Raw genomic sequence first — 25,078 nt, 5'->3', positions numbered from 1 at the left:
AAGGCAACATCCCTGGCAGGATCAGCGCTAATTGCCTGGTGGCAACATCTGATACCTAAGGAGATACACTTCTGAGATCCTGGAGCTCTGCAGAAACAGATGTTTAAGTGTTTGGGGAGGACTTGTATTGCAGGTTGAAGAGCAGTGTGTGCAATCTTTGATAGTAAAGCTAAGAGGACTGGTTTTATTGTTTGGGCAGTTCAGTAAACATGCAACATCTTAAAGCTGAGGTGAAGGGTAAACTGGTTGATTTTATGTGATGTAAATGCCTAGAGTTCTAATTAGGAATTGAAGCAGCTAAAGAAATCCATAAATGAGAGAAAGAAATTAAATAAATATGTTAAATAATTAGTAAATATTCAGTTTGCCCTCTTCCAAATAGGGACATTGCATGAAAACTGATACTCTCCTCTTCTCGTTTTCAGCTTCCTTTTTAGCCATTATAATTCTCTCTGTGTGTGCTTTGGTAATGATGTATGTCAAGATTTGTTTATTTTGGATCACTGTGTGTCTGCATTTCATTTGTATCTAGCTGGGTTTTTTTTTTCTTTTCTTAAACTTGAGCTTGATTTGGCTTTGCACTATTTGCTGACTAGGGAGAGAGAGAGAGCATTATTTAAACTTCAAGTAACAAAAGATAAAAGATAATGCTGATTCTTTCAGCCTCAAAGTCTTTCTAAGAAGTTACTGGGGTGTTTTTTGTAGCTAGCACTTCAGTGTTGTGACATTCAAAGCAGAACATAAGAAAACTGCCAAAAGATTTTAAAGAATCCATTAATACATGTAGTCAGCAGGCTTCCGCTTAGAAAATCTACATATTCAGAGCGAAAAAACTAATTAATTAGAACACCCCTAGGATACTGAATCTGCTTAAATATGTTAGTGAAAAAGTTAATTAATCACTACAGAATGAGATCTGCATTAGGACATATGTATAAGTACTGGAAAATGGTTCCCTGGGCCACAGCATTGATTTTTTTGCCTTTCCTTTTTAAGAATATTTTCTTGACAGTATTTTACTGTTTACATCTCATTATTTCTGTTACACTTTATTGTATACCTTCCACCTTTGTTTTCCATAAATGAAGTATATAGCCAGTCTTGAGAAGCAAAGAAGTGGAGGCTAGTGCTAATGAAAAGGACATGTGAATAAATTCTGTTTCACATGTTTTCTGCTTATTACACAGGTTTCCTGGCTGTTCAAATTGATCCTTTTCTAATGGAATAAAAGAAAAAAAAAAAAAAAAAAAAAAACAAGGCCAGGAGAGTAGGGAGTCGGGAGTCAGGGTAGGAGGGGAATGTCATGGACCCTTTCTATATGTACTCCCAAAATTCCTGTATATGATTTAAATGCTATTCCATCAACAACAAAGCAACAGTGATTTTAAAATTACTCCAAGCTAGAGTTACTATCAGCCCTAAAAGCTACCAGCTGGTTTTAATTAGATTTTACCTTCCCTCTTTACTTAGCAATGGGATACCCATACCTTGCATGTATTACTTCATAGTAACTGAGGACAGTTAATCATTTCCTTTTATAAAAGAACTAATATTCAGGAAAGCACTGATTGATATCGTGAAGCTAAATAAGAATATTTAAGACCGTTTTTATTAATGTGTTACAACATTAAACTCCCTATGACACGATTACAGCCTTTATAAAGGAGAGTTAAGCTTTTTTTATGCTGATGTTGAACCTGAATAGAGCGAGTTTAATGTAATCAGCAGGAGTCTACCTTCTTTGATAGTCACAGTAAGACTCAAGTCAATGGACAGGTTCACATTGCCTTGGACTGTATTCAGACCTGACCTATAGYGCATATTGAAATACGATGTAACCTACCTTAGGGGAAGTCCGTTTTTATCACAACAGATTAAGTAAAGTTCAATTAAGTCCTATGATGATTTTTCCAGACTGTCACAGAGATCAGTGGGAAATTTAAGGTTGCTTGTTTTTCTAGTCAAAAAAGGGGATTTTCTATCAACATAAAATATCTATGWTTGATATATCAATTTTATACTCTACAGCTACAGGGCCTTTTGTAAGTATAATACGTATCTCAGTGATTTTCTGGAAATCTTATTCATTACARTGTTGTTTTTGACACAATTACAGTTATCACAAATGATGATACTTAACAAGAAAGATTTACTTAGCCTGTCTGAAATGACTTAGYTTTCATAATATTAAATAGAAACTGGTCTATCTTGTCATTGGCAGATTAAAAAAAGAAGCATACATTACAGCCTGTGACCTCTTTTCTGCTTTTTGATGTACAAAGAAGGTTTGAAATGTGCATTAGACTTTTTTACTTGTTTTTAAGCACATTTTTAAGTTCAGATCTTCTCTGTCTTGTTTTTGCTAAGAGGCTTTGTGGGGAACTGACAGGATTGTGACACCAGAAGCAACAGCCATGACATCTAATCACTTGACAGCAGGAGCAACTCAAATAAATTCAGTTCTTAATGTATCTTTGTGRGATTTTTCTTATAGTTATTTACTCAAACTTTGAGCATAAGTAGTAGAGAGGAAGGTTTAAAAACCTGATCATTCCATTAAGCTTGGACAGATCCCATGACACATGTCAGGACCCTGAATAAGTTGTGAGCAAAACCAAACTGAGTGTTTTTGGCATTCTTGATATTGCTACAAGAAAGAATAAGCATATACTTAATATTTTTRTGTTGTTTTTTTGCATCAGATACATGAAGGATAGTTCTCAAATTGTAGTTGTGCACAAGAGAACACAAGAAAAAGCTTAATAAGGTGAGAAGAGCATTAGTAGCTRGTTAGTTGGAACTGAAGTTCACCCAGTGGAGCAGCATGATTTTTTTCTRTATCCTTATTCAGTTCCTAGAGCATGTGAGTTTGGCCTGTGTTGTGCTCTACCCTAAATTGTTAAATGTGCACACATATTTTTACAGACCAAACTTATATTAGATGCTGGGCATAGAAGGCTGGAGAACTGACTGAGAAGGTGTTATTGTCTGGACCAAGAGAGGTTTGAGGATGGACRCAGAGAAAGGTGGTTAAAGGTTGTTCCTTCATGGAACAGGCAGGGGACTGTAGCACTTCAAGTGGGAATGAAAATAAGTATTAGAAACATTGATAACAAAGAAGGAACTTCGCCTGCCTTAATTCTTCATACCCTTCCATGTGTGAAATGTCATTACRTCCTTCCGGAGGATGATCTTTCCCTCTCCCAATATGCTTTTGTCACTGTACAATTTAAYGATGGCGAAAAAAACATTGCCAGGCTCACTGTCAGTGTTTCAGCATGATAAAAAGCTGTTTTGCTTCATCTCCTGCACTCCTTGCTGGCTTTCACCAGCCTTCACTCTCTGATATGTTTGATCTAATTGTAGTGCTTATCTTCAAACCGCTCCTCCAATGACCTCTTGTTAGGACTATTTAATACTAATGTGTCTTCTCCTGCCATGTAAACCTTTTTTAAAACTAGAATTATAATGAGCAGAAGAACGACTCAGCTGTATGATAAAGCTTTCATTAGAGGATTCCTTAATAGAACCTGCTTCCACTCCTTGATTGCATAATCAACAGCTAATGAAATTGTCTTGGTAACAAGAGCTACGGAGTATTACATCCTCTCTTGAGACTAAGTGGAAAGACAATTGTACCGTCCTGAGAAGACTATTGATTGTTCACAGTTTGAATTTGATTGCCTTTAAGGGGAACTAAACAAGAGATCATCTTCAGCTCTGCTAAGTGGATTTTGCTTCTTCTGGAAGTTATTGTTTCACTTTCAAACAAGGCATTCAGGGGGCAATAAACACAGGGGGCATAATCTCATTGCAGATTTCCTGAGTCTGCGAGTTTGAAAGCACCTATCACTGTGAAACGAATGATGGCTGCTTACTCCAAGTCCTTTAAGATGACTCTATGTTTGTGGTTACACCAGCTGGGAGCACTGCAAGGACTCCCCAGCCTATTGCTTGTTGCTTGTCTCATTGCAGGAGGGAATCCCAAAGGAAAATTTGCTCTGGGACTAGTTCAGAATGAATGGAAGGTTTATGTAAAAAGGCCACTTGATCGGGAAGAGCAAGACATTTATTATCTGAACATCACCGCTACTGATGGCCTTTTTGTAACCCAGGCTGCTGTAGAAGTGACAGTCACTGACGTTAATGATAATAATCCTGTTTGTGAACAGGTGAGTGAGCAACATTCACTGTAATCTACCGTTTTGTTGAAAGTGATGGTTTTGCTGTGTATGCCACTGCTCTTTACAGCTGACATCTGCTTTCATTCTTAATGTCTTACCTGAAGGATCTGGAGTGATCTGAGAGAGGAGCAGGCTGGAACTATCCTGTGAAGCAAAGGTGAAAGGATAATGGGTTAGCAAAGGTACTGGAGGAGACTTCTCCAGCTTCTGTGCAGTGGTGTTGCTARCCTGCTTTTTTCAAGAAAAGAAGTGTGAGGTGGTACTGGCATAGGACAGTTACCCTTTTCCTGCAGAAAAATGTGCTTTCCCTTCACAACCAATTGTTAACCAACTGGCCACTTTCAACAGTTATGAGGGGTTGGGAAGGGAAATGTGCTCAACCTCATTCCAGTCTTCATGAACCTGGCAGATGGCTAGCAGCCAAAGACCCAATGGAAAAGGCAGAAGAGAGTAGCTCATTCACATTTTGTCGGATGTGCCTGTAGTTTGGCCTGGCCACACCATTAACTTTCTCTATTTCTGTGAAAGAGCAAAAGGGGAAACTGATATTAGTATAGTAGAAAGGTCTATGTGAGAGGTRAAACTAATCCATTAGAAAACAGATTCCTTCAAGGTTACTGTTCATAGGCCAATATTATCACTGATGGACCACTATCACTGGAAGCACCACTCTGGGGAATCCCATTCTGGCTCTCCCCCAAACACTGTTGGATGATGTGATAAAAACAGTTGTCTTCATTAGCACACCCATCAAGGTTTCGGTTTCATGGGTRTGATGAAACAAAGAAAGATAGAAAATGTGACTGCATTTTACACCTAAAACTAGACCAATTAACAGTCATAAACTGCCATTGTTTTTGTGACACTTCAAAGCTTAASGGTGATTTGAGTTTCTAGGAATGGGTTGTGTAAAGGAAAATTGTTTCTTTTATAGAAAAAAATGCATTACAGAGGGTTTAAAAAAAGCTTGCACAAAGACTATAAAATCCTGTTGCTTCATAGCCCAAATTTCTGTTTTTTTCTCTAGGTTGCATACACAGCATTGTTTCCTGAAGACATTCCATCAAACAAAGTAATTCTTAAAATCAGCGCTAAAGATGCTGACATTGGTTCCAGTGGTGAAATTCGCTACTCTCTCTATGGTTCTGGGAACAGTAAATTTTTCTTAGATCCAGAAAATGGTAAGATGAAGGCAAGGTGTTTCCAAATGACCCTTTAATACTTAGACATCAATGAGTGCAATTTCATTAACTAGTGTTACRTTAGGTTTGGAAAGTTGCCACTTGCTCCAGTTAATGCAGGTGTGAATGGCCACTTCTGAAGTAGTTGTAGGAGGGATAAGAAGGGACKGGACATGTTTGTTTGCAAGATTGAAGGTTGTATTCAGGAAGGTGGATTTTAACYCTTTTGTTCCCTAACCAAACCTTGAGCAACGCTGCAGGTATATGGGGCGCTTGTCCTGGAGTCTTTTGATACAAAAGTGGGGATGCTTCCAGCACAGTGCTCCTCCTGCAGCTTTGGGCTTCACTTCTTCCACTTTGGTCTGGGTGTATAAACAGTTAGAGTCTATGACAAGGGCAGTCCTTTTATACCTGGATTTTGAGGGAGAAAGAATATCGGTAATGAATTTGTTGGAACAGTGAAGTGTTACAAAGTGTTGTATATTTTCATATATTTTCATTATTTATTATAATATATACTATTATAATATTATATACGTTAGCACTGTTGCATATTTTTATTTGACAGCTGGTTTCGAAAAGCATGCTTGTCTCTGCTAAGATACAGAGTCTGTGTTTGTTAAAACACACACACACAAAACTCAGTTTTCCGTGAATAAAAATCCCACCTCTCTGTTATTCTTGGGAACTTGGTTTATGTAAAGGTAGACGAAGTCCTTCCACATGCAATGCCTCCTCTCTCTGACTAGCCAGAGGCAGTGCTCCTGCTGCAGCCATCATGACTGACAGAAGAGGAGGTGTTTGGAGATGTAAACASTGTGTGTAGGGGGAACTGTTGCCCTCTGCAATAACAAAATTTATATTGAACTGTGAATTAAGACCTTTACAAGATTAAGTTTATCTTCTGATCGGTTGTGGATGTTTGGTGGTTGTTTGTGCTGTGAAAAACAGACTGTGAATAAAGTTCTCACAGTCTGAGTAAACTCTCTTTTGGTTGTTAATGTTTGTGGTGATACTGGCCTTTGTATGAGAATAAGAAGTCTGATCTAAACTATATATCAGAGATTTTTTTTTTTGAACAGTAGCATTAGAAAACTTTACATTTCATTTTTGGCTGCTGTCATCAGCAAATTCAAGGTGTTTTCTGTAGCAAGACAGACTTGTATCTGGACACCTATAAATCTTAAGAGTAGCGAAAAGACTTTAAGAACATTGTCTGTTACACTCTCCGTCACGGGTGAAATGSTATAATGTGGAAGGCCATCAGGAGTGGCTTGCCCTCCCTGCATTTGTATTGGTTGCTCATTTTATTGGATGGAAAGGAGTGAAAAGTGAAACTTGCATGAGCTTTTGGTTCATTCATTGGAATAAGCAGGGTTGATTTTTTTTTTTTGCTTTTCTGAAACTGGGAAATACATGTTCTGGTGATACTCACACTGTCTAGAATTAGTATTGTTGTTAAAGTAGTAGTAATGATAGCTACTAATTGATTTTAGGTGAGCTGAAGTCCTTGGCCCCTCTCGACCGAGAGAAAATCCCTGTGTACAACTTGGTAGCCCGGGCTACAGATGGTGGTGGCAGGTTTTGCCAATCAGAAATCCATCTTATTTTAGAGGATGTAAATGATAATCCACCAGTRTTTTCATCTGATCACTACACTGCATGTGTCTATGAGAATACAGCCACTAAAGCTTTATTGACAAGAGTCCAAGCTACTGATCCTGATGTAGGTAAGTGAATAATGCTGCTAACAATAATTAATGCTCAGGAAAACTGTGTGCRCTGGTGGAACTGTGGTATAGAATTTTTTTAATATCGCTGCCTTTTCCATTTTTATCTCTTCTGTATGTCAAGCTGGTCATGGTTGATTTTGGCATTATGCTGCTATTAGAAGATAAGCATTACAGCTGTCATGGAAACTAGTTTTTTATTATGTTGATCAGTGATAGCTATCATGAGTTTTGGGGGTAAATTCCAACTTTTCTTCCTGCAGTGATCTTACCTCCTTTTTTGAGTATGGTTCTGAATATCCATGCCTCTGTTTATGCAAATAATATAGTTATGTGCCATAGGGATGTACACCTGATTAATTACAGTTTAGCTACAATTTTATACTGCTATAACTCCTATTTGTTCCAGCTAGTTACCTCAGCACAAAACTATTGTTGTACATTGTGAATATGCATTATAAATACTCTGCTTCTTTTACTGTACGTTCTTTTAAAGTGCAAGATTTTATTATACGAAGATCCTAACCTTGAAATCTAGGCCCAGTTATAAATATTCTAAGGAGTTTTTATATAAAACAATGGAAAGTTAAACCTTACAAAACTTGGATTTTATTTTAGCTCATTTGCATCAGTTGGCATAAATAAAGCCTTAATAGTTTGTTTTTACTTTCTGTGGTTTTTGAGATGTGTTATAAAAACTGGCTTGTGTAGCTTCACAATAAAAAGCAAGCCTTCCATTGAATGAAAAAAACATTTAATTTTTAAATATTTATTTTCTAAAGTACAGTGGATACTGGTGATCTCAATTGTTATTAAGATTGTTAATGTCAATATAGAGTAATCACTAAAAGAACAGCAAACAGTCATTAATATATCTGTAAAGACCTTCATCATATGTTGTGGTTGAAAAATTGCAATTAAAATTTATGATACTGTCCTGCAGTGAAACATCARTTACTGGTGGTAAACTACTGAGCAGTTTGAACATCCAATGTTGTTATTTTCCACTGTTGTTTTTATTACCACTTTTCTTATAAGTGAGGTGAATTCAAGAAAAGGAAGATAGATACACAAAGAGCTAGAATCAAAAGTTGTCAATGAAAGTTCTTGCTAGCATCAACTTTAYGTAATAAGATAGTTATGAAAAAAAATATGAGCAAGTTGCTACATCTTTCTTCTGAAACAAGATAACGTAAAGGGTGGGGTGCACATAATGAATAAGAAAGAGATATGTACTTYAATAATTAGATCTGAAAATCAAATAAACATTGTATCATATGAAAGTGATTCTGGTTTATAAAATTGGCTTTTATATTAATTACTATTGTGTTAGTCTGTACTAAAATCACTGATTCCCCGTTGTTGCATAATGAAAGATTTCAGGTACTGTAATATTCCAAACACAGAGATAAAATATAGTTATATTCCTGTAGGATTTTGTGCAGCTTTATCCTGAAAACATCTGTGGAGCTAGTAATCATCATAGAAATCARTTTTTGATATTCAGGAAGCATCTTACTATCAGCCTTAGCATTTGTCAGTTCTGATTTGGGCTTTGAAGAGCCATGTACTGTAAGGATAGAAATACAAGTATAGAGGCTGTTGAGATAAAACTTGAGAGAAGTCAATTTACGAWCTGCAACTGTTTGCACCTAATCACCCTTTAATATAAAACTGAAAATGTTTTGGTYGGAAACTACTGGATAATTAAGGCAATTTCCAGGTAACAGGAAAATAATTGTGTTATTGTTCATGGTATTGAAGATTTACCTTGTGCTCTTGATGGCTGGTAAAGGTTTGGAACTCATAATATCCTGGGAATTTCAGAGAGTGGAATATAAGTTATTTAATATATTTGTAATTTGGATACATGTTTAGAAACCAGCTGTAMCAGCTGGACACACTGAAGGAGAACTATGGGTTTTCTTCCCCCATCCCCCACCAGTCTTCAGCAGAAAAGTGCTTGTTAGCTAAAGCAATTTTTAATTCTAGGAGCATGCAAGTTCGTTTTACGTAACATCTCCCTGTAGCTAGGAGTCTTAAATTTAAGTCACTTGTAGGAAAGTATACGCATGTCCCTTTGTTGAAATGTATTGACATTAACATAAAATAATTCTTTATTCTRTCCTACTTCCACTGGGAATTTTTGATATTTCCACAAGATAATATTTCCCACTAACTTGCCACCATCAAGTTTGGGAATGCACAAACTGAGAAGTGAAAGACATCTTAAATCCTGATTTTTACAGTTTGTAAGGAAGCTCACAGGGAGCAGTGGATTTTCTACCTCCCTTTCTACTTCTTTAAAGCCAGGTGCCAAATTACTCCATCCTGTTCCTATTAGGACACAAGAAGAGCTGGAGTGAAGGATGGGGTGTAGTTATTTGAGAGACCCCRTCAGACACTCACAGCATCAGCCCGTTTAAGTAGTATTAAGGTTACTCTAGAGCAGCAACACTGAAGAAAACATGCATAGGACTTTGCAGCAAGCACGAAATTAAAAAGATTGATAAATATCAAAGTAAACCTGGAGACTGAATTGTTATCTAAACTGTAGGTGCTTGCCCACTCCCAGGTCTTTCCACCTTTTATGCATGTACCGGTTGTTTGCAGCATTACTAGCAGAAAAAGAAAATGAATGACAAAATGGTCCAAGCTCAACGGTCCTTTAAATAGCAGTTAGAAAGTCCTGCTTCAATTGCAGTTGCTTTACCTTAGGAATGACCTCCATAATCAGGCCAATTTTCGTGATGATTGATGGTACAGTCCACGAAAGGCAGCAAGCGCTTATTGTGCTAAATAGAAGCAGTGTATCATCTATCCTTCTGTAGGGGTCTTTATGAYCATTCAGGTACTGGCAGTTCTACACCATCCATGTTTATAGTCAATTTAGTGATTTTACTGACACACTGAATTTTCTCTGGATTTGTGATGGAGGCAGGGCTTGCATTAGCTCAGTTGGTTAGAGCGTGGTGCTGCTAATGCCAAGGTCACAGGCTTGATCCCCGTATGGTCTACACTGAGGGTTGGACTAGATGACCTCCAGAAGTCCCTTCCAACCTTACYATTTTATGATTTCACCCAGAAAGAGAATGATCTTGTGAACCAGCCCTGCTTTGCCTGATACCAGTGCTTTCCAACATCTTTGTTACCCTRCTGCCTAAGCCATGGCTGGCATGAAGTCAACGAGACTTCCCTGTTCCCCTACCCAACCAACTAGTATAGACGGATTTGGCTGCCAATACATAGAAAAACACAGAAACATAAGTAGAGGAAAAACTTGACAGAAGTGACCTTTATGTGGTTGCAAAGAAATTTGAGTTGCACAGATGTTACTGCTCAGTCCTCAGCCATCATCTTCCATYCCTGTGCCTTGTCTCCAGCTCCTGGGTGCGATGCTGGTACATTGCATAGGAACAGCAGATGCATGCAAGCTGCAAAGAACTAATTGATTCCTAGGTTGCAGTGTGGCTAGCCAAAGCGTGGAGTATCTTGAAGAAATACAATTCAAAGCAATTTGTTTCTTCCTAGAATAGCAGCAAAGGCACTCACCAGCTCGCTTGCCCCAGTTAGGCCTTACTGAATTACCAGCTGCCATAATCTTTGACGTAAATTGTTTTGTCCGTGCCTTGTATTTGCCTCAGTTCATTGTCCACTTGCCAGACGGAGTCAGCCCTATTTTTGCGAATAGCAGACAAGATAGGCAGAGCCCTCCCAGTGTGCTGAGGGTCAGGGCTACATGATGCACGTCAYGACGAGTCAGAGAGAAAGCATCTAGGCCAGAGAAGACCTTCTTAGAAGTGTGTCTCTTGGCCTTGTGAATACATAGATGTGCCACCAGGCTCCCTGAGCAGTACACAGCTTGGGCACCTAAGCTGGAGGTTGCCCCATCCCCACATCCTTGAGAGAGGTGGTGCATAGTAAACCAGCAGACACTCAAGGATGTGAGAACATAGCGCACTCACAGCAAGGTTCTGCAGGTTTAAAGCAGCAAAAGGAGGCTGAAAATGAAGCCAAAACTAGCAAGTATTTTGTGTGCAGTGGGGAAAAGCAGAGACCTCTGTTTTCTCATGAATTGTCAGAAAAGAACTCAGTATTTGAAGCTGGTGCACTTAAGTGGATTTGAGGGAGAAAGATGGGGACTGAAATCTTAGTTCAGCAAAAAACTGAGACTATCCCGYAGAAGAGTTTCTACAACCAAGTTATACAGGTCAATCCATGTGGTTGAATTTGGCCATTTTTTTTTAAGAGTTATGTAGAGTTAAATACTAATTGGGCTGAGATTTATGAGACTGACTCTGTAGTCCTCTGATTAGTGCATTTGCCTTTYGTGTGGAGAGTCTTAATCAATCAAGTCTCTAATTAGCCCGGTTCTCTGTGTGGGGAGCTGAATATTCACTTCTTCATACAAAATGAAAGAGCTACAACAGAAGGGAATCAGCCCTCCTGGTGAAGCCATTCAGCCTCCTCAGTGGGAGACACCTACTGAGGTAGGTGTGAGCTAACATTAGCCAGATAGATATATCTGRTTATTGTCTGGGCGTTTATAAAATAAATATGAGATATTGTGGGGAGGAAGACTCTTTCTCTTTAAAATATAGATGGAGCTTCCTATGTATTTACCCACCTCTTTCCCTCATTGCCTTAAAAAAAATAGCCCAGGTGTTACTGCACTAAGGCAGGACACAGAAGACCCATATTATTCATTCCTTTATCTGCAGCTATTCAAAAAACATTGCATAAGTGGAGGGTTACGTAAACTCAAGTTACAGATTAGTTGAAGTAGGGATCCTGTTTGGCCTCATTGATGTTGTTTTGTAAAAGAAATCAGGAATCAGTCAGAAAGAAAGAGCACATGAGGGAGCATTGCTCTGTAGCTTGGTGGGTGATTACTTTCCCCATAATATTAGTGTGTTTTATCCAGGGCTTGTTCAATGAAAAAAAATAGCTTTATAGCTTAATATTCCTCCTTCCTAGGCAGGTACTTTCTTCATTAGGCTTGTGTGCCTTAAGTAGAGTGGAAAGGCACTGCCTTTCCTCCTTAGCTAAGGTAAAGAAAAGTGTGTGACATCACTGAATTATATGAAAAGGCCGAAACTGTCRGTGTGGTTTGGCTGGTTCAGAGAACACCAAAAGCTCCAAGCTCACCCAAAGAATTTTCAGGAGAAAACCTAATTTTTGCACTTCTAAAAAGGGCAGAAGCACTTCTAGGATAGTTGAGATGCAGAACTTTGGGCCCCTGAAAAATTGCCAAGAAAAAAATAGTAATCAGATTTTGTGGAGTTTCAATTTATCTAGTGTTGGGAGACAAACAAACAAGGTGTTTTGAAATCACAGTAAAAAACTTAGCTGCCTGCCTAAACAAGCTCTACTTCATATTCTTTACCTTGCCTCTCATGCCTAAATGCTAAGGAGACTAAACCTTGTAAGCAGTCAGTATGTTTGCCCCTAGTATTGAATCATGCTTAGGACCAGATATTTAAAGCTGTAAACAGGTAGCCAGGGGAACTTCGTGAACACTTAGGACACCATTGCAGTAATCAGTATGTGTATCCTGTTGCTCCCCTCCACTCTAATGCACTTGACTTCGTAAACAGAATCCTCAGCTCAAGTTTGGAAAACAGCAGGAATAAGGGACTGTGACTACAGTTCCCAAAAAACAAAGAGAAAATAATCAAGCTTGTGAGCATTAATAGGTATCAAAGAGACAACTAAAAGCTGGTCTCCATTCAGCAAGCAAAAGTCATCCAACCAGTCTTAGTTCCTTCTACAACACGCTGAGAGGCTATATAGAAAGGAATGAAGCAGTATGTGTCATACTGCGTAGGTTGAGTGAGGTGCCTGAAATTGTATCACATGAAATTTTTATAAGCAAGCTAGGGAAACATCATCTACATGAAACTATTATCAGGTAAGTTTGCAATAGCTGTTACACTGAAGGRATGAGTTAAGAAAGGCACTGGATCCAGTCCTGCCCTTATTTTCATTCATGACTGGATAAGCAGGCATAAGATCTGTGAAGCACCCAGCATAGTATGAAAGCAGGAGCTGTGGGTTTTAATCATTGGAAAAGTTGTCTGGAAAAATACTATGCCAATCAGTAAAATAAATGTTAAGTTCTGTATTTAGGTAAAAATCAAGTGCACCAATATTATCTGGCTAATAACTGACTAGGCAGCAGAGCTACAGAAATGCTGTATTACAGTGAGTCACAAGCTGAATGTACATGTACCTTTTTGTACTGGTGTGAAAAAGCAAATGTTTTAAAGAGATGGATAAACAAGATTAAGTCTGTAAAATTGGAGACAATTTTTTCTGTGTACTTGGTGGTGGCAAATCCTGAGCTGAAAAGCTGCGTCGGGTTTGGGGTTCGTCACTTCCAGAAAGATGAAGGCTAGCCAGAGAGTCACCAGGATGATCATAGGTCTGGAGAGCGCCAGCTACAAGCMAATATTAAAGCAACTGGAGTTGTGGGGGTGCTTGAAAAAAAAAGAATTGCAAAGAGACATTATAACAATCTTCAGGTATTGGAGAAGTAGCTAGGAAGAAGAAGGAAATGGGTTTTCGAACCTTTTTTTCTGGTCTGTTGTTATTTTTATTTAATCTCAGCAGAAAGTCAGAGAAAGTTTTGTAGTTATAAGGGTAGTGAGACCCTGGAGTATGTTCCCCAAGGAGACTGTGGAAGTTCATCACTGAAGGAAACACCTCTGTTAGGGGAAGGGATACCTTTAATTCATCCTACCTTTGCCAGAGATAAATTAGATGACCTCACAAGACTCATTCTATCCATTTGTTCTGTAATTTCTATGAATTTCTTTCATTTTTGAGATTTCCAAGGCATTTTAAGCAATGTGGGAGAAGAGAATGAGATATATGACAAGGAAAATAGATTATATTGCCTGAATAATCCCTGTGTTTAAATTGGGTCACTGAAGCATATATATGTATGTATGTGTGCTTATATATATACATACATACACATTCCATTGCTACAGACCAATATTTTAGCATAATACATTGCCCAATGGTGTCAGATGCAGTATTATCACAGCCAGTGTAACTGTAAAGTGGGTATATCCAAAATGGTACTTATGCAAATAAGCATTATAGTATAGCACCCAACACTTCAAAAAATAATCAAATTCACGCCTGATCAATATGAAGATGCAAAGCACCTTAGATCATTGATGAAATCAAGTATTCAGTCAGGTAGGCCAAAACCCTGGACTATAGAAACCTCTACTGGTAAAAAGAGGGAGAGAGAACCAACCATCCAGACTCCTTCCATCCCACTGCAGAAGACAGCAGGTGGCTAGTGGCACGCACAGACCCAGCTGAGTTGGAAAACAAGGTATGAAATGCGAGTGTGAGGTGTCGTACCACTAAAACCTTATGCCTGCTGTATATGTCCAGTATTTGCATTCGGGAAGAGGTTAGTGTCTTTGTCTCTTCCGCTGTGGCTATACTTTGATCCCAYGGTACCATGATTCCCTTGGAGGACTTGTGTGAGAAGAGGTCTTTGTGGTGTTAGGGCCATCATTCCCCCCAAGAAATGGCACAAAGCAGTCAAACCATGTCTTTGTAGAGGTAGTATGGCTTGAACTTGGCTGCTTTTCTGCTTAAGTTGTAAAAATCACTTGAAATATCTTACCCTATGGGGCTATATATTCTGCAGTTGAGCAAGGTACTTCTGGCAAGATTTCTCTCTTTCATCTCAAAATGATGGAGTAGGGAATTATAAAATTTGGTTTATTGTTTGCCTTTTGTGTCTTGTTTACTGTTAATGAAGCTGTGGCCTTTTAACTTGCAGTAATTGGTGTTGTGGTTAATGTTTGTGTAATTAGGAAAGGCCAGAGGTACATGCCAATGTTAATAATTGCACCGTGAAACACGGAGGCAAGAGGAAGCACAGTAATCAGATATCGTGCTTACAAATCACTGCTAACTTGAAAAATAATAGCTAATTTTACAGCTCTCTTTCTGGGCAGCTTTCTGTTTTACTTCTTGTTTGTTTATTTTTAATGCTTGCCATTACTCCTTTCCCAAGATTTTCAGAAGTGACCTTTCCTGAATCTTCCTGTTTGGGTTTCTTATGAAACTCCTGTATTAGCAGCTGAAATTAGTAGCTGGCAAAGTTAAACTTCATTTTCCTCAGATAAATAAGAAAGAGGTAGGCTAGCTGTACTTGAGGAAACATATTAGATACTGAGTTTGGGATGATAGATGAAAACAGGAAGAAGTACACTGTGTAGTGACTTTATCATAGATAAATCTTAATTTCTATGTGATACAGTAAGCAGGTAAAGCCTACCTCAGAAATTCACTGTTAGATGAGGATTGTATCTGTTGTGATAATGGTCAACCCTTTATTGATGGCAGTCTGGATCAACCCATGTTGTAACGCCACCATTTTCAAGTTAAGACAAGGAGAAATGTGATCCCTATGTTATAAAGAAAAGTATTTTATTTGCCTGGTACTATTTGCAGTAGTAAGGACACACAACATGTCATTTTGTGACATTCAGTACCTACTCTGTTTTAGTACAGAAGAAAACAAGAAAAAAAAATGCTTGAAGGATGGCATTTGAGGTAGTAAAGGCCTATAAGTTACACAAGCTCTTCAAGTCAGAGATTTGGCAAAGGGCAGTACTCTATCGCATGCTATTACAAGTCTAAATGTAAAACACACTTGTTTTATTTATTTTTTTWAAAAAATATACTGCAATCCTTTTCTAGTAATAACAATTCCTGCAAAGCTTTCCATGTTCAAATAGCTTTTATTAGTGATTGGCACCTTAGAAATCAGAGAAGTTAAGTGAGTAAGTGAATAGACAGAGCGCAGTTTGCAAACATTAATCCCCTGACAGCTGTGGGCAGGCAGTGCGGAAGGATTGCTCTCATCGCTGATGCAGGAACAACGGGGCTGGAGCAGTTGTTTCCTTCTCACAGAAGATCTCCTTTGCAATTGCATCAGGCTCTGCCATCATCTCTATGTCAGGGCTGCCACTGGCAGAAACTGCTAGAAGCTTCTTTCTCAGAAAGTGGTAGCCCATAAGACTMGAGAATCTTGGATCTCAGTAGAAATAACTTGCTACCTCATCTATACCTCCTGCCCATTTTTTTTTCCATCCTCAGATCAAGAACCTGAGGGGAGACAGCTACTGATAGAATTCAATACTTTTTTTCTAAGTGCTTTTCCTGCAGCAGCTTCTCACTGAATGCATTTTCCTCACAAGAACCAAGCATTAAAATCCAGCCCCACAGATCACTTAAGGAGCAAAGCAGCAGGTGGCTGAGATGTGTATTTCTTCAGTTCTGCCTGTGCTTGAAAGTCATCAAGGATTGTTATCTGCGAGTGTCCCAGCTGAGATCTTCCAATCCTGATTTTTCTGTTTCTCTTCATATAAAATAGCAATTTCACCCCTAAGAGGCTTTTCTTTAGGTTCTATGGGCAAAATAAGGCTGTTCTCATCATCAAACTAGTATTTGTCTCTTGGAAAACAACGGAAGAGAAACATTTGTCTTCAAAAAGTAGCTCTCAATTTCTGCCTAGAAATCCCTTATCTTAGAGTCCAGAAATCCGTAATGTGTATCTGAATTGGCCCCTTTGTGGGATCACTAACAATCACTTGCCGTATTTTGTTAGTTAATCACTGTTAAATAGCAGAGTCCAAGGAGAGTGATCTGATTATATTTTGATCAGATTGTAGTCACCGGAGTTATCACTTTTTGTACGTAAACACATTCCACGTGTTGTCAGATGCACCAAATCATGCCTCTCCACTATCCTTTGCAAGATCTTCTTGCTGAAGTTTTGGAGTGTTTCAGGACACAGGTCATGGGTAAGCCATCCCCATTCTAGCTATTCGTGCTCTTAAAGAACATGCTATCTAAATGTTCTGTATTACACCCAAATGTTGTTATGACAAGTATCATAGAATCAGTAAGGTTGGAAGGGACCTCTGGAGATCATCTAGTCCAACGCCCGTGTTCAGCAAGGATTCCTGACAGAGGAAGATGCTCCCCTGCCAGAAATACAGGCAAATCTCTAGCCATTCAGACCCTCAAAACCTTCCACTTTCCAGTGCATTTTGCTCTTGTTTCACTTTTATCAGCTTAGTTGATTGTCGAGTGACAGCATATTTAAATGCACRTTAAAAAGAGCTAAGTGAAGCAGTSRCCGTGGTTTCCAGCAGATTGCAGTGTACTCAGGGTCTAGATGTTTCAACACGTAAAAGAGTCTCAGACTGGTTTCTGTGCTGAGCTCAGTTCTCATGTGCAAAATAGGACTAACAGTGCTTTTTTTTTCCCCCCTCCCCCTCCTTGTCTGCCTTGCCTGTTTTGCTGAAGGAGTACCTCTCTGATTTTTATAACATTTGATGCCTTGGTGAATAGAGAGGATCTGCTGTGATAAAAATACTAGTTCATTGCAATATAGGCATTTAAACTTTTATTTATTTTAAAAACCTTTGAATGWCTGAAATACACTCTGGTGTCTCAAGCACTGTATAAAAACTTTATTCCCTGAAGAGGCCAGATAGTTATTCCTAATGCTACCTGAGTAGGGTCTAGTACTTTGTAGTTGCTCTAGCTTTTATGTGRGCATGACTGAAGAAGAGAGTCCCCCAGCTCCCCCTTGTGTGGATCTTTACTCCTGCTAYGTCAAGCGGAAAACAAATGTGATTTGTACTGCTTTTGATCAGTCATTTCTACAGTGCTTTGCTGCTACTGGAAAGCAGAATAATACTGTCACAAATTTAAAAWTAACAAAATATGCCTAGAAGGGATTGGTAGCTCTTATTTGGCTGATTAATGTCAGGCTTGTAAAGTCTGTTCTCCCTCGAAAAGGGCAGCAAATGYTCAAGTGAGAGATGTTAAAAACAAAGACTCTCCAATTTAGTGGATCTTTGTGTTTTAGTTCTAATCTCTTAATGCAGCACCCAGGACCAAAGTATAAAATAAACCAGCATCAAGGGATCTTGAGTGAAGTTATATTTGTGTTCACTTTTAATTAGATTTGAAATGGCTATCCCACTGTAGTGCAGCAAACGGGCTAGTCACTACCTTCCCCTCAGGCCTTGTTACTGACAAAAACTTGTAGTATAGAGAATCTGCATATTCAACAGCTGGGTGGRTAGGATTTTTGTATCAGGAAGCACAGGCAGAATTTGAAAAACACAGAATATCATTGTAAAATTCAATTTTTTTTTCTCAAATGGAGAGGAGGAGCACTTTCTTTCTAAAATGTCCATGTTCTTGCAGGAATTCTTTGGTGCAGCTTTTGTCTAACAGGTGTCATCTTATTATGATRTTTTGCTCCTCAGTAGTGGAATCAGGGCAGCATTGGTAGCAAGTGTACATTCTATGCGACCTGATACATTTTTGTGAGTTTATATTTCCCTGGTTGGAYGTTTCTGTTTCCTCAAGATGTCCTCTGAGACATTTCATTTTCAACATACTGCCTGTCTCATCCAATTCAGTTGTAAGCTTTTCTGGGCAAGGACCATATCTGGATTCTGTTATCCAATTTCATTACGTAGCAGTTCTGCAAAGTGGTCTTTTTTWAAAAAAGTATCATGCAGAAGGAAGGAACTTAACTTATCCACAGGGATTTGACAAGTAAGAAGAGCATGTTCTGATCTCCCAAACCTTCAGCCAGTACCCTCAGGTACTCCTACATACGTGCGCTCTAACCACATTGGAAATGATCGCTGTGGTAGCAGATTTTTCCACTAGACAGGGAGAAGGGGATTTTTTTTTTTTCTGCTTCATCATTTTCACATCTGCTTTTCTTTCAGGTGTGAACAGAAAAGTTGTCTATTCCCTGGCAGACTCTGCAGATGGTTACTTCTCAGTCGACCGGTCATCAGGAATCATTATTTTGGAGCATCCACTTGATAGAGAGCTACAGTCTTCCTATAACATCAGTGTAAAGGCCTCAGATCAAAGCATTGTGCTGACCTTATCCTCATTTGCCACTGTTACTATTACAGTGCTAGACATTAATGACAATCCCCCTGTGTTTGAAAGAAGAGATTATCTTGTTACAGTACCTGAAGACACCTCACCTGGCACTGAAGTCCTTTCTGTTTTTGCTACAAGCCAAGACATTGGTACTAATGCTGAAATTACTTATCTCATTAGATCTGGGAATGAGAAAGGAAAGTTCAGGATTAACTCAAAAACAGGTTTGTAAAGTGGTTTTTATTTGTAGTGCCTCAGAAAAACTTGAATGCTTTGAGGAAACTGGTTGGACCAAAAGAATTCCAAAGACAGAGATGCAGAACCTGTCAATGTGTAATTAGTTTCACCTTTAAAAAACAATTTTACATTAAAGACTGGTGTAAATTGCAGTCATGCTCAGTTGCCCCAACTCTAGTGGAGAATACTTTTCTCCATTAGTATGCCTGTAGAAGCCACAGTAGATGTGATATCTCATTAGCCAAATTGTGCAAACTTACAGTTATGATCACTTAAAATATTTTAATGCTTACCAGTTGAGTAAAGCCTCAATAATCTAGACCTTGGCAAGTGTCAGAGGACCAAATAGCTGACAAACCTAATATTTCAGACAGTGACTGTACGGTAATACAACTGTCCATGGCTCCACTAATTTAGGTTGTTCCTGATTTGTGTTGTCTGACAGTTGACTTCAGCTGTGTGTTCTTTCTGGTTATACATCACGAATTTTTTTAAAGGGCTGCTGCTTCTTTCTAAGAAATGCTAAGAAGAGCTGCTTTGTTTGGTCCTAATGACTCACTTTGTTTGAATTTCTTTAGTAGGATATATTCTTTATCCTTATTGAGGTTTTAATCCAGCAGCTGACAGTAATCGGTGATTCTTCTGTGATTTCTGTAGTAGATCCCCTTATTCTCTTAATATTCAAGAAGACCAGTGCAAACTTGCCATCTGAACTTCAGAACTAAACAATCTTTGTTTTGAAAGCTGAAGGTAACACTTGTTTGAATACATCTATAACCTGGAAAATCTCAAAATGATGCATTGTATCCTTTRTATTACTGCAAGCAAAAATCTCCACTCTCTGTACAGGCCACTGCCTTACTTGTAAGGGACTTAACAGATAACGCTCAATTATTTATTTTATCTTCCTATTGTTGATTAGTGCTAACAAAATTTAAACATAAATATGCCTAGATAGCAATACTTAACTTCACATTTGACAATGAAGCCAAGAAGATACATCAACAAAAACCCATAATGGAGCTTAATCACACAGGAAAAAAAAATGTTTATTATTCATTAATGTGTGACAGCTCCATTATTATCAGTTTAGAAGCAGGAACTGAGATTCCAGACAGCTGTATGCTGATGTAGCATGCTTGATCTGGGCTTGAAAAATGGTATGAGAAGCATTATTTATCAGTGGGAACCTCCTGATAGCTTCTTAGAAGCTTCTCTTCAGGGCTCCTGGATTCAGCAAGTCSTGCTGAAAGGTGGGATTCACTTGGAGAGAGAGTCCAGATGAGATTAAAGAGAATGATCCAAGATCTATAAAATTTGACTTGCAAGGAAGGACTGAAGGAATTGGTGCTATTCAAGCTAGAAAAGCATGATGAGAGTATTCAAACCTGTAAAAAGAGGATGCTAATGATAGTTAAGTACTTGAGTACCTTGCGTGAGAAGTTTAAGAACCTGATGTTGGAGGTTTTTAAGAACATTATAGATGAGTAATTTCAAGAACTGTTACATTTACCTGGGGCAGCAGTTGGACTAAATGACCTCTAAATTCCCTTACATTCCTGTTCCTGATGAGTCCGTGCTGGAAAGATTTGTCTTGCTGAGGTTTTAAGACTTTGCTACTGTGCTTAATATTACCTCCTTCAAGGTATTGCTAGTAACTGGGGTGAGGGTGGGGGAAGAAGGATAAGATCATGGATRCACGAGAAACAAAGAGAGGACTTGCATGAAAAGCATTTCTGCCCTAGAGGAGATCTTGGTGCATGGAATGAGTTGAGTTACAGAGAGTCTTAGCTCTGACTGGGTGATGAGGGACAAGGGAGGCCTAAATTTTTAAACCTGGTTGACTGGCTAAGCTCATGCTTAGTCATGTTACGACAGGAAACTGATTTCTCAAAGCTATTATCCTTCATTTATTGGCATTTAATTCACGAGACATTAAGTCATGCTTAAATATTAGTAAAATCAGACCTCACTAATAAAGGCTGCTTTGCTGATACAGCTTTACAAGCTTTATTTTAGGTAGGTAGGGTTAAATGTCCATTGTCTTGTTAGTTACAATTTCCAGACTCTGCATCTAGTTCTCCCACAGATTCTATGCATGAAGCCATGTAAATGGGTAGACTATGATGTCTCACTTCTGTTGAAAGTTATGATGAAAGTGATTTTCCAAAATCATTGATTGCTTTATGTCTTTTGAGGGTCCTTTCTGCAGAGGCAATCCAAGTGCAATTTGCATCATTCTTTAATCAAACAACAGCAGTAGGAACCTGACCAAACATTTTTATTTAATTGGCAGTGTTACAGTTAGAATAACTTAGTATATATTTGTGCTGCAGTGATAAATAACATGCTTTATTGTTTGCTATAATCAGATCCCTTAATCTTTGATGTTGTTTGCTATCCATTGACATTCTTCCCTTCCTTCAAAGGAGCCATTTCCATTTTTGAAGCTTTGGATTATGAATCATGTAAGGATTTCTACTTAGTAGTGGAAGCAAAAGATGGAGGTACTCCAGCCCTGAGTGCTGTTACGACTGTGAACGTAAATGTGACGGATGTTAATGACAATGCACCAAAGTTCAGCCAGGTGGTCTACAGTGCAGTCATCAGTGAAGACGCCGCAGTTGGTGATTCTGTGATAATGGTGAGTTAGSCTGTGTTCAACATTTAGGCAGGATWCTGCCATGAAGTGTTCTGTCACATGACCTTTCATAAAATACTACTATGCTAATTAATAATGATAACTACTGCATCTTAAATCCCTGGACCTGTTCTCTAGCCAGTATTCTGTCTGCTACTGCTTTCCAGACAGCTACTAGTTTTCAGCAAAAAAGAAAGTAGTAGCACAGGATGCTTCTTTTTTTTCCCTGATATGTTATCCAAGAACAATGGAATGTTTAAGGCATCATATTTCATGAGTCAGCACAGCTGGAAACAAGTCAGCTTTATTGGGAAGGCAGAATTCAACTTTTCAGTGAAATACGTAATATTTGTAACTAGTGGCCTGGCATGCCAGACCAAACTCACCCAAAACTCACAATAATCTCACCTTGGAGATATTGGCTTCAGGAGTAAAGGGTTATATAGAGTACTAAGGTTAAAATATTCTGATTTTTTAAGGCTAGAATACTGGAAAAGTCCAAGAGGAGTAAAACACACTTCCCACAAAACTTTAATTGACTTGATGCTATAATGGTGTGCAGTTCATATGTAACTAGTTTAACAAAATATGAAGCCCTATTTCGGGGAKTTGGAGCAGTTAATGTAGCGTACAGATGATATAATACTTGTTTTGCTAATTTTTATTCTTCTCTCAAAAAGTTGATAGCAGAAGATCTGGACAGTCCTTTGAATGGCMAGATTCATTTTTCCATAGTGAGTGGTGATCGAGACAATGAATTTTCAGTTGATCCTGTTCTGGGACTTGTGAAGGTTAAAAAGAAATTGGACAGAGAAAGGGTAAGATAAGTGGGACTTTTTAACTTAAAATGAGTTGCAGATGTCTGTTGATTTCAAATCTGCTACTAATAATTGTGAAATAGCTGCTTTTTCACTCTGCAGTGATCTTCCCAATGTTTTTCCACTTYCTTCTCACCCTAAACCTATCCTTGATCCTATCTGCAAGCCAGCTGCCCTACTGGAGTTCCCACCCTGCACCAACACAGCAGTTGAGATCAGGCTGGGGAAAAAAAACAGCTTTGGATTTCTCGTGTGGTGATACCAACAGCTGTTGCTGTGTTAATGAGCTGCCTCCTCTCTCTTGCGCATGCAAACATACACATGCAGTGGTGTATGCAACTTGAGTGATTACAATATACTGCAGATTGTGGCACCAAGCACAGAGCTGAGACCTCAGCCGTTAATTAGCGTTCTGCAAAACATGTCACTGGGGAGGTGATGTTACAAAGTGGCCAGGCTGTACCAAAAGTGAAAGAGTGCTTGATTAAACAGATTCTGCTGCTTTGTTTGCTCACTAGATTATTCATCCAGAGTGATTTATCACCGTTTTGCCATAGATGGCAATTAGCAGCTTTTGGAAAAAACAAAATACGGTTGCCTGTGCCACTATCAGGACAGAGAAGTGCTCCATGGCTTCAAAAGTCTTGCAACACAAAGAAATCCATGCCTCATCCCTGCAGACAATACATTCACTAAGCTAGGGAAGCTGATCGCTGTCTCTTAAATATGAGCTCAGCTGGAAAAACTTTCTACGGAAGTCATGGCTACTACTTAAAACAGAGGCACATATCCTTTCTATATGATCATGAAGGCAGGATTAAATTGTCTATTCTCCTTGCAGAATAACTTTGCTACAGATTGTTGAGGACAAAGAAATGACAATGACTGTGCATATTCTTTGCTATGAGATATTATTCTTAAATGCATAGCCTTAAATTCCTAATTTGCATTTATTTAATTTCTGCCTTTGTCACAGCTGTGAAGTATATGCATGTATRTATGTATACAGACACATACACGTTCACCTCTACCGAGCTTGTGTTTGTGTTTAAGACCAACTCTCTTASATCTGCGTGCTCCTAAGTTTCCCTTGGTTAAAATAGACTGTAATATTGTCTTTTTCTTTGCCTCCTTGGCACATTTCCAGGACTCAGGTGCCTCTGGCTCCTCTGGGGAAAATAAGACATGATGCCCCATCTGCTGTAGCTTGCCAAAGGCATTGCTGACTCGCAGGTTTCGTCAATTGTTTAGGAAAACTCATTTCCAGAGCTCTAATTCTGGGAAATCCTGAGTACTGCCATGTACTTTTCTGCGGTATGTGCAAATGAAAGCAAACACACACAAAATTTGAAAAAAGCCCCCACAACTGTCAATCTYGAGTTTAGCTAGCATAAGAAATATAAAACCCTAAAGGAAAAAAAATAAAACTTAAATGACTCCTTTCAGTAGCCCAGGATTATTCTTCTCCCTACTGCTATTACATCCTCACCAAATCAGAGTCTTTCTCCTCCCCACAACCCTCACAAAAACTTGTTCCATTTTCTCTTAGCTTGGTCTCACACCCCAGAGAGCCCTCTTGTTTGTAAGCTTAGCCTGTATTCTTCCCTGCTATCCAAATGTCTTTTATTTCTGTATCTGTTTGGATTTCCTCACCACCCCTACCAAGTGTTTTTAGCACTACTTTGTTCTCCTCTGTGGGGACGTTGTGTTTCCCTTTTCCAGCCCCCCCCCCCACTCCAAGAGGTTGGAGTAGAGTGGTTTTTTTATCTAGAATGCGTTAATCTTTTGTTCTCTCCTACTAAGAAGGATTCATGAGCAGATATGTCAGCAGCACTCCTTTGGGAGCATGAAGCAATATACAGTAAAAGACAGTCGTAAGACATAAGGAGGCCAACATAAGGATGCAGTTCATAAAATCAGACTGTCATCCATAAGCTGTGCATAGACAGATTTTCTGAATTGTCACATGGGCTCATATCTCACTCACATGGACATGTGGATATAGAAGGTGAAATTCCCCATGGGTGCTAGCAAGTGGAACTGCACTGAGTTGCCCACTTAATGATGAGCAGTTTTTGCCTGTTCCTAACAAGTAGGCCTTATCTTCTGCTAAGTGGAGGATAATATCCTGTTGCTACAGAGACTGTGTTATCCCTAGTAATCCCAAATGTTTTCCAGTATATTTAAGCCACCTGCCTGTAAGCTTTATCTTGATTCTCTATCACCATGTTAGAAATAGTGTGTCAAATTGAGGCTTACTCTAATAAGTCATTTATATATTATCTTGGAAACCAACCATAAGATAAGTAGAATCAGGTTGCAT

At 38.7% G+C, this 25,078-nt stretch overlaps 1 protein-coding gene across 2 annotated transcripts in view; it reads left to right on the top strand.

Moving 5' to 3' along the window:
- FAT3 (FAT atypical cadherin 3) overlaps positions 1 to 25,078 on the top strand; it is a 338,378-nt gene that overhangs the window by 265,118 nt on the left and 48,182 nt on the right. For both annotated transcript variants that reach the window (XM_085308761.1, XM_085308760.1), the window contains exons 10-15: positions 3,976 to 4,172; positions 5,212 to 5,365; positions 6,862 to 7,095; positions 18,894 to 19,283; positions 21,726 to 21,940; positions 22,618 to 22,755. In XM_085308761.1, coding sequence (XP_085164887.1) covers positions 3,976 to 4,172; positions 5,212 to 5,365; positions 6,862 to 7,095; positions 18,894 to 19,283; positions 21,726 to 21,940; positions 22,618 to 22,755 — 1,328 coding nt within the window. The remainder of the gene's footprint in view (positions 1 to 3,975; positions 4,173 to 5,211; positions 5,366 to 6,861; positions 7,096 to 18,893; positions 19,284 to 21,725; positions 21,941 to 22,617; positions 22,756 to 25,078) is intronic.

This window comes from Rhea americana, unplaced genomic scaffold (assembly GCF_003343005.1).
Source record: "Rhea americana isolate MKP2758 unplaced genomic scaffold, rheAme1 scaffold_280, whole genome shotgun sequence".
NCBI classification, from domain to species: domain Eukaryota; kingdom Metazoa; phylum Chordata; class Aves; order Rheiformes; family Rheidae; genus Rhea; species Rhea americana.
This window is presented reverse-complemented; position numbering and strand designations above follow the sequence as displayed.